General features: G+C 52.9%; 4 protein-coding genes across 4 annotated transcripts in view; 3 read left to right on the top strand and 1 right to left on the bottom strand.

The window, feature by feature from the left end:
- Window positions 1-1,142: 1,142 nt before the first annotated feature.
- On the top strand, window positions 1,143-5,202 carry SNOG_08367 (hypothetical protein; the record flags this gene model as incomplete). Its single annotated transcript, XM_001798631.1, has 9 exons — window positions 1,143-1,383; window positions 1,433-1,728; window positions 2,144-2,382; window positions 2,620-2,786; window positions 2,836-3,804; window positions 3,855-3,964; window positions 4,427-4,560; window positions 4,617-4,778; window positions 4,829-5,202. 6 exons carry the CDS (start codon window positions 1,143-1,145, stop codon window positions 3,947-3,949), a joined length of 2,007 nt encoding a protein of 668 aa, XP_001798683.1. The 3' UTR covers window positions 3,950-3,964; window positions 4,427-4,560; window positions 4,617-4,778; window positions 4,829-5,202.
- Window positions 5,203-7,632: 2,430 nt separating this feature from the next.
- Window positions 7,633-8,144, bottom strand: SNOG_08364 (hypothetical protein; the record flags this gene model as incomplete). The annotated part of the gene is made up of 2 exons (XM_001798630.1): window positions 7,633-8,017; window positions 8,107-8,144. The coding sequence occupies 2 exons, from the start codon at window positions 8,142-8,144 to the stop codon at window positions 7,633-7,635; spliced, it is 423 nt and encodes a 140-aa protein (XP_001798682.1).
- Window positions 8,145-11,683: 3,539 nt separating this feature from the next.
- On the top strand, window positions 11,684-13,193 carry SNOG_08363 (hypothetical protein; the record flags this gene model as incomplete). The annotated part of the gene is made up of 4 exons (XM_001798629.1): window positions 11,684-11,830; window positions 11,872-12,192; window positions 12,277-12,476; window positions 12,653-13,193. 4 exons carry the CDS (start codon window positions 11,684-11,686, stop codon window positions 13,191-13,193), a joined length of 1,209 nt encoding a protein of 402 aa, XP_001798681.1.
- Window positions 13,194-13,953: 760 nt separating this feature from the next.
- Window positions 13,954-14,938, top strand: part of SNOG_08362 (hypothetical protein) — a gene marked incomplete at its 5' end in the record, with an annotated part of 2,112 nt that continues 1,127 nt past the window's right edge. Inside the window, 2 exons of the mRNA XM_001798628.1 lie at window positions 13,954-14,547; window positions 14,690-14,857. Of these exons, the coding sequence (XP_001798680.1) occupies window positions 13,954-14,547; window positions 14,690-14,857 (762 nt within the window). The remainder of the gene's footprint in view (window positions 14,548-14,689; window positions 14,858-14,938) is intronic.

The following is a 14,938-nucleotide window of genomic DNA, read 5'->3' as shown; positions in this document are numbered from 1 at the left end:
CACTCACTTCACTAACTTGTATATGACAGGGGTCTAGAAGCCGATCAGAAAGTTATTGCTGCGCATGGGTGCTATGCTATGACTGCTACGACCGCCCTCACAGCACAGAATACTCTTGGCGTCCAAGACATCCACCACATACCACCGCAATTTCTGCAGAAACAGATTGATGCAGTATGTCAAGACGTTGGAGTCGATGTAGTCAAGACTGGTACCGGTTGCGCCGCTGTTAAGATGCATTCGCTGATGATTTGCAGGTATGCTGGCATCTGCGGAGTCAATTGAGATTGTGGCCGATGCAATTCGAAGACACGACGTCGCTACCACTGTGGTAGATCCTGTATGAACCCCAGAAAATCGTCAGCAATGCAAATGGCGTAGCTTTGAATGTGGTTATGCTAATCACTGGTAGGTCATGGTGTCAACGTCTGGCTCACAGCTTCTTCCAGAGACAGCCGTATCCACACTCATCAATCATCTTCTACCACTCACAACAATTCTTACTCCAAACTTACCGGAAGCGAAACTTCTTCTCAGTGTCGCAGGCGTGGAAGTAAGAGAACCAGAAAATGTCGAAGACATCATAGCCATGGCGCACAGAATTCAGGGGCTAGGACCGAGATGGGTCCTGCTGAAAGGTGGCCCATCTGCCACTGACCCGAGGAAAGATGGTCAGCAAGGCCGAGAGCGAGAAGGAAGTTGTACTGAATGTACTAGTTGGGGAGAGCGGGCTTACATTGATGGAGAGTGAGTACCTAAAGAGTGACAACACGCACGGTACTGGGTGCTCGCTCGCTTGTGAGTCGAAGCCTCGTTCGAATCCGAAAGAACGCTGCTAACAATCAAGAAGCTGCCATAGCATGTAATCTAGCTGCTGGTGTGAGTATGGTCAAGGCGGTGAAACAAGCGAACCATTACGTGGAGGCAGGCATCAAGACGAGTGTAAGCTTAGGTCACGGGAGTGGACCTATCAACCACTTTCATTCAACATACACGTTGCCATTCACGCCGTAGGTGCCTTTCCATCGGAATTTTTGCTGGTGACTGACAACCACAGGGGTCGTTTCATTCCTTATCTGTTAGACAGGGAGGATATCCAAGGACCATGGAAGCAGTACACCCAGCATGATTTCGTCCAACGAATGGGAGATAGCACGCTGCCAGTGGAGAACTTCAAGTACTACATGATACAGGATTATCTCTTCCTTGTACAATTCGCAAGGGCTACCGCTCTTGCGGCATACAAGTCCAGCTCTCTCAAGGACATTGATCGATCAGTCCAACAGGTTGTCACGTTGCAAAAGGAGATTCAGCTCCACATTGACTTTTGCAAAGAGTATGGCCTCGAGGAGACTGACATCACTGAACAGGAGGAAGATCAAGGTAAGTCGGCCCATGCCACAACAAATACTGCAGACTAATGTATGATCAGCAACCACCGCATACACACGCTACGTCCTCGACATCGGGCAATCCCAAGACTGGCTGGCCTTGCAAGTTGCTCTGCTACCTTGTCTCATCGGCTATGGCATGATTGCGAGACGGCTTTATGAAGACCCAAAGACTGTAAGGGAGGGCAGCAGGTACTGGGCGTGGATCGAGCAGTATATTGGACAGGAGTACATGGATGCGATGGTACGAGGCTCAGACTTGATCGAGGAGCATGCGGGCAAGCAATCACTTGCAAGAGTTGAGGAACTAGCGCGCATATTCATCCATGCGACAAACGTAGGTCCTGCCGTTTGCCGACCGTGATGTTTGTGCATGCCGAAGCTAACCTGTCACAGATGGAAAGGGGCTTCTGGGACATGGGACTGAAAAGCCACGGGGTATCATCATGAAGAGTGAGAGCCTGTAGAATAATGCGAATTCATCAGTGATATGGGTCAGCTTGCTATGAGCTATATGTTATTGACGATGTTGGTTGCGATGTTCGCGGCAGTGGCGACTTGCACGTGATGATAAGGCAGGCAGAAAATGCAGGGCGCCTTTAGCGTGTGCCAAGGCCAGGAAATTTGTGCAAGCGCGTCCGGCGAGGCGAAGGCACCGACCTTTTCTGTCGCTCGCCCTCCTTCTCCTACCACTCACTCACCCTCGACTTTTCTGTGCACTCCATTACCGCACATTCAGCGACACACCACAGTCGCTTTTCTGCATCTTCTACACTCTCGCAGTTGCAGATCTCACATCCCGCTCTCTTCACTTCTTTTTCTGTTCTTTGACACCGGTCACTACCGCAACTTCGAACATCATGTCTTACGGCGGCGGAGGATACGGCGGCGGTCGCGATGGCGGCGGCGGCGGTTACGGGTACGAACACAGCAACACAGGAAGCGGAGCGTACAACAATTACGACTACTCAAGCCAATACAAATCGTACGGGTAGGACGATATCCCCCTAAACACGGGAATAGGCACCAGTGTCGCGATTTTTGGAAGCCCTATCCTTCTGCTACTTCTCTTTGCTCATCACCTTTTGCGCGCAGATTGAGTTCGGCGACCGCGCTTGCTTCACTTGCTGTTGTAGGTCAAGCGGGCGGTCACGTACTTGCTGCAATAGCGTAGAAGTCCCTTCTCTCATCACCTTTTCTACATGAACATTGGCTAACATGTCTTTAGTGGCGGCGGCGGCGGCTACGGTGGAGGCGGCGGCGGATACTCCGGTGGTGGAGGAGGTGGCTACGGTGGTGGTGGCTACGGCGGCGGAGGCGGTGGATTTGGCGGTGGTCGCGATGGCGGCGACCGCATGTCCGCGCTCGGCCAGGGCCTGAAGACGCAGACTTGGGGTATGCAACATTCACAACACCTTGCAAAAGCAACGCTAACAAGATACAGATCTCGACTCCATGCCCAAATTCGAGAAGTCTTTCTACAAGGAGGACCCTGCAGTCACTGCGCGCACACCTGAAGAGGTCGATGCCTACCGCAAGGAGCATCAGATGACCGTCCAGGGCACAAACATTCCCAAGCCTGTCACGACGTTCGACGAGGCTGGTTTCCCAAGCTACGTTATGAGCGAGGTCAAGGCACAGGGTTTCGATAAGCCCACCGCCATTCAGGCTCAGGGCTGGCCCATGGCCTTGTCCGGTCGCGATGTCGTCGGTGTCGCTGAGACTGGTTCCGGAAAGACCCTCACCTACTGTCTTCCAGCTATTGTCCACATCAACGCCCAGCCTCTTCTCGCTCCCGGCGACGGTCCCATCGTCCTGATCCTCGCCCCCACCCGTGAGTTGGCTGTCCAGATTCAGCAAGAGATCAGCAAATTCGGAAAATCCTCGCGCATCCGAAACACCTGCGTTTACGGTGGTGTCCCCAAGGGTCCTCAAATCCGCGACCTCGCTCGTGGTGTCGAAGTCTGCATCGCTACTCCTGGTCGTCTCATTGACATGCTCGAGGCTGGAAAGACCAACTTGCGCCGCATTACCTACCTTGTTCTCGACGAGGCTGACCGTATGCTTGACATGGGTTTCGAGCCTCAAATCCGCAAGATTATCGGCCAGATTCGCCCAGATCGTCAGACTTGCATGTGGTCGGCTACCTGGCCCAAGGAAGTCCGACAGCTGGCTGCCGACTACCAAAACGATTGGATCCAGGTCAACATTGGTTCCATGGAGCTGTCCGCCAACCACCGCATTCAGCAGATCGTTGAGGTCGTCTCAGAGTTCGAGAAGCGCGACCGCATGGCCAAGCATCTTGAGCAGATCATGAACGACAAGGCTAACAAGGTCCTGGTCTTCACAGGCACCAAACGTGTTGCTGACGAGATTACCCGATTCCTTCGACAAGACGGATGGCCGGCGTTGTGTAAGTTAACTCTGCAAGAATATCTCAGACCATGCACTAACAAACTCCAGCCATTCACGGCGACAAGCAACAAAAACGAGCGCGATTGGGTCCTGAACGAGTTCAAGACCGGCAAGAGCCCCATCATGGGTTGCTACTGATGTAGCATCGCGTGGTATTGGTATGATTGCAGACCCCCCCTCACCCCTCCCATCCCCCCTCCCCCCGAATATTGCTATGCGTGAACTGCCATTGTGCTTTGCTAGGTCGTCTTGTGCGCTCGCTCCTATCGCTTCCATGACATCGTCCAGGGCTTTTAGTGTTTCTCGCATCTGATTTCCAGGGATCCTTGGGCAGAACAGCGAAGCCTTTCGCTCTGTGCCACTTCTTGTTTCAGGTATCACTCCGGTATACTACTGAAGCAAGCTGAGATATCTTGACTTACCCAAAGTCCCCAGTATCTATCAAGGGTTTCCGGACCAGGAGAATTACCACAGCCTTTCCACTGGACTCGAATGCCATGACTATCGTCGTTAGCGCACAGAGACGGAAGCATTATGCAACATACTGCAGCTTCACGCGATCATATCCGATCGTCGTTTTGATCACCTCGTTGATTTCATGCTAACCTTTTTCTTTTAAGACGTTCGTAACATTACCCATGTGCTGAACTATGATTACCCGAACAACTCGGAAGACTACGTTCACCGCATTGGTCGTACCGGTCACCCGTCGCTGGTGCCAACGGTACCGCCATCACCCTCTTCACTACTGAGAGTATGTATCCACCCACCGACATGATAATTGAAGCAGCTCAGCTAACATGATCGCAGACTCCAAGCAGGCTCGCGACCTTGTCCAGATCCTTACAGAGTCCAAGCAGCAGATTGACCCTCGCCTTCATGAGATGGCCCGCTACGGTGGCGGCGGCGGCGGAGGTGGTCGCTGGGGAGGTGGCCGTGGCCGTGGTGGAGGTCGCGGCGGAGGCCGTGGTGGTAGGCACAATCCCTCCTACTAGCATCGATGTCATATTGACTCTGTTCAGGACGGACTGGCGGTAACAACGATCCTATCCGCAACAGCAGGTGGTAATTCGTTTGATTGTGTCAACACTTCTCACGAGACGCATGAGGTCCTTTTCAACGGTGCCAACGACGCATCCATGTCTAGTCTCATTTCATACTATTCGTTCATTACCGCAACGGAACACCGCGCAACGCGCTGATACCCCTGAGGACGGGCTTGCCAGACATACCAACAAGGATGGTAAGGCGAGCATGCATTTTCACTTTTTAGACTGGCATTTCTTTTAACGATCACAACTGGTCTCAAGCCATTCTGCATGATGGAGTGGTGGCGTTACATCTCACTCACAAAAGTCTGCTACAATAATACCAATATAGAACACACTTTCTTCAACTTGTTGATCGATCTCATCATAAAATTGTAAAGATGACCTCGATTCTTGCCAACACGTGTAAAGATGATGCGCGAACGGCATATTTAGGTAGCCTCACTGGTCTACAGTTGCCTGGTCGCGAGCCAAACGGACTTGTTTTGGAGAGCCGCGATGTCTGAGCTTATGCCATGCAGAACGCTCTTCCTGCTTTTTGCACGACAAATTGTATTTTTCCCCAAAGCAAGACATCTGAACAATGGTCTGCCTGACATGACTGCTCCACTGAAACACTATACAAACTCATGCGTCCCAGATTGCAATTGCCGTGATCGGAGACAATGGTTAGAAATAGCGATGCCAAGTATATGATAGTAGCATTTCATTATCTGGCAAGGGTTTGTCTGGGTAGGATTTGTATAGCCTGCGCATACATCGGAGTCCGAGTGTTGGGCATAAGGACCCGACGGAGAAGTGCACAACCTGACTCCTTTTGGGAGTCAGAGAAATTGCCGAAGGGACAAGGAAAAGCAGAGTGAAATAAGTCAAAAGCCCTCTATGCCACACACTGTTGAGCGTGAGTGTGGACAGCGAAGTTTGGGTCACTATGGTTTTTTTCGGGGCTGCTCAAATCCTTTTTGCAGTGAACATCTTCTGCTTATACACTCTCTTTAATGTGTTCACCTTCACGTTTTGCTCTAATCGAACTACAAATGATGAAGTCGGCATACCGAGGCTAGTATGGTGGAGAGCTCACTCAGATATTCCTGGACTGCAATGACGTACCCAGTTCATGGATATCTGAAGGAGCAGCTTCCTTCTGTTCACAGCTATAACGGACAGGATTTTAGGAGATCGAATTAGATTTGGGGTATAGTTGCTTGTGCTTTCTACTTTTCTAAGTAGAAAGTTGCAATCTTTATCTACATACCCACGTACCAAGACCTCAGTTACCTGCATAGACTTGTTGCACGAGTTGAATTGTATGATAACGTATGCTGCGTAAAGTAGCGACACAAGAGTGGGATGTGGTCTCGTTCAACCTGTTGGACAGCAGAAGACACTAGATCCTCCGCCCCTCGTGTACCCCGGCAGGCCGCGAAACGCATCTTGCGTATCTACCTTGCAAAGCTTGACAGAGCTCATCCGATAACGGGACTTTCACAGCCCATGAACCAGTTCCACGAGTCCTGATATCCGGAAGCGGACAGAGTCGGATCGACTCCTCTTTACGCTTTCGTCTGCATGTGCTGGTCATCGAACCAGTGTTTCTATCCGTCCAGAATCGCATTATGATGAGGAGTACGGTACCCAAGCATTGCAAAGAGTCTGGGCGCGACTTTTCAAATGGTGGTTGGCGAGGCTTGATACGAAAGCGGCCAGACTTTGCAGTCATGATAATCGCGCACTAGTTTGGTCCACGGATACATGGTTTCCTGCAGGGACGAAGTAATCGGCGATTGGAGATCGCCGCAGTAGTTTTGCGTGGTCGTTGGAAGGTCTGGGTCCCATGGTCTACCATCAAGGCAGCTATATTTCTTGGGTGAGTTTCACTCTAGTTGTTTAATGTATACCTAGACTCGAAAGTGATCCCCGATGCTATACTGTGGGAAGATATGGATCAGTGTAGATAGCAACCGGAGATCGAAGGGGACTGTGACTTCACCGAGGAAGAATAGACAACTAATGACGCAAACGGTCCCCAACTCTACCAAAGGTGCTGGGGAGAAATCGGGGGAGACTGAGGAAGAGTATCACTGGTACCCAGATAAGGATGTTTGAATTTGCGATTGGAGATGCGCAGTGGAAAGTCCTGCAACTGTATCGCATGGTAAGTCACGGTGACGATATAGGCAGTCAGTGAGTGCCATTTTGACTCCAGCGAGGTCAAAACTGTGCCTCCTCTCAATTGCCATAGACGAATTGGTGACCTGAAATCGTCCAGATTCAACGGACTAGCAAGTAACGGACGGATTTTCTGCTATTGAGTATAGAAGTGAGGTTGGAACATTCGATCTCACTACGAGCATCGGTGCTGAAAAATAATGATATTGATCGGGAAGGCTCATATGGTACTCTGAATCACATCTCCAACGCGCAGTCTCCTACAATGCAATCCAGCTGTGATGTCAACATAGAGCCGCAGCTAAACACACCCCGTCGTGAGCCAGTCTCTCGACGGTGATACATGACGGCGGCGACAAGCAAGCTGCCGCTGCTGGCGCTCGAACGGGCTGATGCGCGAGCACAATTGTCAGGCAACGGACTTTCCGAGGCGCGTGGTTAGTTTGCGACCGCTAGATTGCGAACTGGCAATGTGACAGTGCGAGTAGTTAATCTGAACATTCATGGTCTGAACAAGCTGGAAAAGAGGATAGTCTCACATGCGCTTCTGTGCGTATTTCTTGAGTGACGAGAGACGAACATCCGACATTGCTTCGAGACTCCTTTGTCTAGGTCTCGATTGACGGGGGCATTCGCCGTGGTCCATCACTGACGGTAACTTCCAGGAGTGCAATATCGCTTTTCCTCTCAAGACCATGAGCTGGGCATGTGGCTTGCTCGCTGCCTTGATTGCCGCATGGAAGCTCGTGTTGGATCAAAGTGTTCCGGGTGCGGTGATTCGACGACCGCGCGTTCCCCACGATATCTTCTACGGTCAAGAACGTCTCTGGCGGAGTATACCCCGAGGGGTTCGCGGGACTAGACCGAATTCCCGCAGTAGTGTACCAAACACCGTGCCGGGCATTGTTCTGCAGTTCGCCGAAAACGACGGGGTGTTTCCGGTCTGCCGGCAGTCCTTCGAGGCCGGCGTCATCATGCTTGCCGACATCATTGCTCGTCGGCTAATCTGCTGCACAGCCTCGGACGCATTAAGAATCAGGTGAATTGAATTTGTTGGAAATCAACAACCAAAGTTGTGGTACGGTATGTCCCAGAGCATGTAAGGGACTCTATTTCGCATTTCGAGATTGAACTGTGAGCACGGCAATGTTTTTTCGGCAGAAGCCGACTGAACTGTGGTACGGAGCGGAATTAGTCCCAGCGATTGGTACCCGTCACATAGCGCAGGAACCCAGGCCCAGTGACTGCCTGCGGCGTCGTACAATTGTTTTCTCGGTGTTGGCTGGATCGATCATGGACCAAGAACGTGATCTGGACTGTAAACCCTGCTGGATGGGCGTGACGAAATATTGCAGACACGAATAATGCTGTCCACACTCGCATTCGTAACCGCTTGATGATGTGTACGATGGGAATCAATGTCTCGGATATTTGCTCCTTGTGGCTATTGGATGTGCTGTACGGAATTAGGCATGATGCCGATGAGTTGCCCCAAGCGCCACCCATCGCGAATTTTAAGTTTGCGCTACAGCTGACGATGTTGGTAGTTCTGGCTGAGTCCGGTTTCATGTTCCTAATCATGGACAACTGTTTTGAAGAAGCTTTATTGATTGACGACGAAAGAAGGTCAGCCAGTCCCAGGGGCCAGGAGCTGGGACAAACCGATGGCTAGCGGTTAACATGCCGTGTGCCTTAGAGTGTGCCGTATTCGATCTCTGTTGGTAAGTGGGGTTTCGCATTTCAGTGACCTGACGGTCACGTAATATTGAATGATTCAGCAAACCTTTGAGAGCGGGAATGACTCAAAGATGCACATGGCTGTAAGCAAATTACGGAGTAGTTGGATGTAAGGTTGTGCACGCGTAGCAGGCTCATTTCCGCTGATGTTCATTTTCAAAGCGCGATCTCAGGGCAAGAATAAACGGAAGCGCGAGGCAAAGTTGCCGGTGGGGAATGATGCTGGGGAATGCAAGCGTGAACCATGAGTTTTGCCCCGACGTTCACGCGAACTCCAATTGAGCAAGGTCGCAGGGAATGATCTCTGCACTCGGGTCCGGGCATTCTTCGGTCACTCTAGGAGATCCAGCCTCGCATGCAGCCTTCGTCTGGGCGTTATTTGTCAGATCTCGTGTGATCAAAGATATTTCCTCGTTCAATATCGTCATGGGAAGTAAATTATGACGGGTCGCACTGTGGAGTGTATGAGAGGATTTTGAAAGAAACGAAAATGCAATTGGGCAAGACAGGTATGCTACGGATCCTTGTGGAGGAGTGCAGAGGGCTTCGGGAATCTCGAGTGTTCTTGCCTGGGCAGCAAGATCTCAGCCCTGAGCGTGGGGAAGTTACATGCTAAGCGTGGCCACGGCAGAGATCGCAAGCGGCCTTCTCGCTTTGTCTCATGAGTCTGTAGTGCCCACGATGAAGATAAACATTGGACGGCTAAGGAAGGGAGTAGGCGCGTAGGCGTTACGAGGATTCTGCAGATCCAGAGGCGTGACCCGAAGTTCACCCCTGACGTGACTAGCACAAGCTACACATGCCAAAATTATGATGTGCAGCAACGCTGGCCGGTTTGAAGTGACTCCGCCTTGCAACGTCTCTGCTCTGAGCAAGTGATCACCATCGTTTCCGTGTCCGAAATGATTCGGGTGGAAGGCTGTGTTGACGACGGAAACGCGCGCCAACCAATCGCGCAACGCCTTTGATCTTCAATACATCCTCAAGGTTTATTAGTGGGCTTCGAGTGGAGGATGGAATGCAATGCGCAGTATGCACACTTGGCACTCTGACCAGGGTTCTTATGCATGATCCTGGTCGATGTGGCTAGAAATCTGCTTTCCACAGGCGGTCAGCGTATGAAAACGGAAGGTGGGCCGTCAGTCGTGCGCAAAATGCCGCGGCCTCGAAGGCAGCAGTATTGCGCGGAAGAGCCCAGAGAATCATATCCAAATTGTGATCTGAAACCTGAAACTAGGTTGGAAGCAGATGCAAGCGACTCAAAACTTAGATAATAGGATTGGCACTCGCAAAATTGACAATTGTGGGTGGTAGAGTGATCGTAAAAGTTACGTATACGATACGGAGCTACGTGATCCGACACTCCGGAAAGTGTGCCAGGGTCTGGTGTTCAGATAAAAACAGATGGGATACAATTTTGTGAGTCTGTGCGCCTTCGCCACGTGAGTCGTTTGATTTGAAGAGGCCGAGAAGTTAGGCAAGCCACATAGACCGGCCTGGTGCTAGGCCAGGGGTCGTTGCTCATGTCAGTGTGACCTGTAGGCCTCAAAGTCATGATAGCAATGCGTTCCTAGATCTAAGTCTGTACTCAAAGGTACGGTGTGTGCCGCGGGTCTTGGCCGGATGCCTTCGAAGGTCAATTGTGATTATGCTTTCCAGCGCGACCAGCGACCAGCAATGTACCGTTACCCAAGTACTGGAGCATTTCGATCGACTGTCTGCGAGCGTATTGACAAGCGGACTGTGTTGGATTGCCCAATGGACAGAGATTTTCGTCCGAGCAAGTTTTTCGGCCAGATGTCTATTCGCACACGTCCGGGAAGTATGCGTGGAGCAACATGAACCATCTCCGAGCCGCACTCTGTTATGAAGCACACTCCATGGAGCCCTTCGCATAATCCGAGCTACATAGTACAATGGTTCACTCCAAGCGATGTTGCTCGAATTGCGAACTTGTTGGCTCCCGCTCCCGTTCGACGGTGCATCTGTTCGAATTTAGCGGCATCTCCGCGCAAAGATCCTGGGTCCGATCATTTTGGACTCTGCCGCCTATTCTTAATTCTGCGCGGACCAAGGTCTGTAATCGCAAGGGCAAGATCATACAGGTATCATGTTCCAGGAAGACATAACAGACGGGGGCAGAAACTGTAGAAGGAACCGATTCCAGTTTGAACGAATGACCTTCCTCTTTCGGGAGGCGAGTCTATGACGCATGTAAAGCTGGAGATCTCAGGGCAGTCCTGGGTGCTAGAGTGGCTGGAACTAGTGCTTGTCGGATGCGGGCAAGCGGATCCTCCACGGGCTTCTGGCCAGTCTGGAAATTGCGAGGCATGAATGATTCAAGCCGCATCATCAAGCCGCAGGCATTATTCGACAGCCCATGATGGCGTAAGTATCCCACATCTTACCATAAGCACAAGGAAATTGGTTAGCTGTGGTCGGAGGCGATGCCGGCTGATGGGTTGCGCGTTGCGCAATGACCATGGAAGCGGATCACACCTGGCAGAAGCATAAAACGAAGAGTGAATCATCCTTGCTGATGTGGCCGCGTATCGCAGCATGCAGCAGGGCAGAAGAGACACGAGGAGCCCCACTATGCAACAACTGACAGCAGCGAGAACACGGTGCTAACCGCCCTCGATGCTTCGTGTGCGTGGTCAGTCTGACGATGTTTATCCGTGTCGCGGTGTGTTGCACCTGCATGCATGGATGCAGGATTAACGGTCTGCTGACCTATAATCGGCTCCGCGATGGTGGCGGGAAAAGTGTAATATCCAGGAGAAGCATACTTGGACAGGAGAGCTGTGCGAGGCTGAAACAAACAATAATCATGTCGCGATTACCTAGCAACGGGATGCTTGCACGGCTTTGAAAACATGGACCCTTGTGTTGGGTGTGCAGCGTGCTGGGAAACACGGCGAAATGGTTCCCCCAATTGGGCGTCCTGGCCATGACGGTCCCGCACTGGCAGCTGGTCTCGCGACGAGTCGCGGAGCAGCATGGGCAACGTCCAGCTTCTCTCAGCGGACAGACTTGGGCGAATTGCAACGAGACAGCGGTATCTCTCCAGTGCCAATCCCTGGCGGTGGGAATAATGGATGCAGTGACAGATGCTGAACGACGGCCTGTTCAGCAGCAGCCATGGCTCATGGGACCATCAGCAGCGGCAAGATGATGCCGCGTTTTCTTCCGTCCCACCTGCGTTGCTTCTGGTGGACGCATTGGGCGTATTTGCCGCTCAGGACGTCTGTGCCGTCCAATACGGCCAGCAGCTGTTTCGGTGGCCGCATTTGCCGGGCATGTCTGCAGGCCGCCCGCATGGCGAGGCGACTGAGGTCACCGCCATTGTGACCGCGCTGTCGCTGGGGAGCGCGCGGTCGGGGGCGACGATGTTGCTGTTGTTGCACCTGGAGCAGGCGTGGTGGTGTTGTGTATGTCTAGTCTCGCCAGGCGAGCATTTGGTGCTAGGCTTTGCGTACCATGCGCCCTAGCGTGGGCCTAACTTCAGCCTCAAGACATGGCCGCACGCTTTTCTTGACGTCGAGCGAGGGCGCGACGACGACGTGCAGGCGCATCCGCATCAGCATCTGCGAGCGCCCTGTCAGTGTCGGCCATGTCGTCCCCTGCTCACGCAAACGGGCGCCCGGGGCCCCCAGCGGCAGGTGAGCCCCGGCGCACTGATGCCTCGTCGCCAGTCGCCAGTCGCCAGCATTAGGTAAGCGGGTTCTGTCGACTGTACCTCGCCCGCCTTGACGCCTTCCCAATTCTTCCCTAGCCTACATCGCGAATCTTGCGCTGCTCACCACCACAACCACTACTGTCAAACGCGTCTGGTGCCTGCCCTAACGCTGCCCGCCTCCATCTCAGCGCCCGCTTGCTCAGGTACGCCAGATCGCGCGCCCGCTGTGCTACACGTGCAACCCGCCGCCAGTTCACGACGGTCGCCTGCCCGGCGCGTCAGAAAAGTCTCTCCGCCGCACTTGCACGCGGTTTTGCGAAGACTTCAAACCCGTGCGGCCGCGCGAGTCAACTGCGCGCAGAGAGCAAAGAGGCTCCAGATCGCCCACCGCCCTCATCTCTACGCCCCGGGCGCAGCGCAATTGAGCCTGCATCCCAGCATTCCTCTGCTCCCACTATTGACGGACGCCTATTTCACGGGATTCCGGCCAGACGAGAAGGCGATCGCTCGGCACGCTCGGCGCAAGTGAAAGAGTGCAGGGAGATTCGCAGCGCTCGTGAAACTATCCCCCCTTCGTCATCAAAGGCCCGAATTCTCTGCTGCCCCAAGCGCACCGGCCACTTCTTTCCCGTCCACCAAGACCGCTTCTGTGGCCCATCTGCAGGCCCATTCGCACCCATCGGCGAACAAGCTCGTCCCAACCGACCTCTGCTAGCCTACCAGACATCGCGCTCTGATTTCCGCACCCTTTGACAGACCGACGGTTCCCACCCATAATCCACCCCAACTCTCCACGGCGCTAGCCACCTTCGGATCCGGCACTCAACCAATCGTCAACTCCGCGGCATACCTCATTCTCACATCCTTGACCCAGTTCCGCCTCTGCCTCGATTACCTCACATTTGGACTAAGATCCCCTGGGTAAAGCGGCACGCCCGAGAACGGCATCGCGATTGGCAAAGCAGGCTGTGCGCCACCTGTACTAAAGTCGACTTAACCCGGCTTTCACTAGCATTTCTTCCAAATTCACACCTCGCCCCAAGCAGACCCGCATCATCGACCGCTAACAGTCCTCGTGTAACCTGTGCGTTGCACCTCTCTCTGCGTTGCGCCAGCTGGTCCGCGAGTCGAGAGCTTGTGCACTAGCTTCTTTCCCCTGCTCTGGTGGCCTCGAGCGCAAGCCTTCCGTGTGCTTCCAGTCTAAATCTGCCGAACAGGTCGTCCACCTGGGCGCACTGGAAAATACACCGTCTGTAAATCACCCGCTTTTAAGTTCCACGCTATCATCCACCCATCCTCTTCCCGACTTCCTGGCTGCGCTCGGTCCCTGTTGCTCTGTTCACTTTTCTCTGGACTTGGAACTAGTGACGCCTCTGTCATTGACCCGCGGTAAAACGTCCGCAGACGATCTACGATCCGTCATATCACTACCGCCATCCCTCCTCTTGGACACGCGAGATTCAGCCCAGCTTTAGCTTAGGTGCATCCCAGCCTTCTTTCGTGTACACAGTCTATGGACGCAAGACAACAAGAATACCCGCAGTCAGGTTTGAGCTCGCCCTATCCCACCTTTCCTGAACCAGCTTCTGAGGGTGTCTCTGTAGATCAAGCATCTGCTGCGCAATACCCCTCTCAAGGACAAGACCCTCGAGCTTCGAACCTCACGCCCACCTCCGACTACAGCTTGAATCCTTCGTCGGCTCGATCAGGCTCATTCCCGGACTACATTCAACGTTCATACCAACCAGGCGCTCAAGGTCAAGCACCCGGCGGTATGGCGCAACAACAGAGTCCGTCAATGCCTCTCTCAGATGGTCAAGCAAATGACCATCATCAACAACAGCAACACAAGTCTGACTCGGATGTTCCTATAGATCCATCAATCGCCGCCGCGACGAGCCCAACCTACTCGCACCAGCAGCAATACTCGCCCTACACACCTCACCACGACATGCAGCATTACCCTGGGCATCCTCAGACCCCGATCTACCCGTCGCGACCTGAATGGGCAGGTCAGTACCCTCAACCGGGAATGCACTACGGTCATCCTGCATCCTCTGGTCCTCCTGCGCCTGCCATGGTCTCTCCCGTACAGCGACCACCAACAGTAAGTTCATTCAAAAGATCGCATTGCTGCGAATTCCTATTTGTCGCGCGCGCGTCCTTCTCAGCACGCGCCACGTTTTGACGCGTTTTCTTTTTGGTTCCTCTCTCCAGCACATAGTGAGCGAAACTAACAAAAGTTGCAGGGCGGACATCCGCTTTTCCACTGTCTACTCTTTTCGTTCCTATTCCAGGTGCGCAACAGCACAAGAGGCCACGCCGGGCGATACGAAGAAATCGAGCGCATGTACAAGTTGCGGCTGGAATGGATTGTGAGAAGGCCTTATGGCACTCTTAACCATCTAAACGCACACGTTACGATGCAGTCGCATGGTTCAAAAGCGAACTCTTGAACGTACGTTCAATTACCATTTTCGCATGATTATATTGGTGGT

The sequence above is a fragment of the Parastagonospora nodorum genome (assembly GCF_000146915.1).
Source record: "Parastagonospora nodorum SN15 chromosome Unknown scaffold_12, whole genome shotgun sequence".
In the NCBI taxonomy this organism is placed as follows: Eukaryota; Fungi; Ascomycota; class Dothideomycetes; order Pleosporales; family Phaeosphaeriaceae; genus Parastagonospora; species Parastagonospora nodorum.
This window is presented reverse-complemented; position numbering and strand designations above follow the sequence as displayed.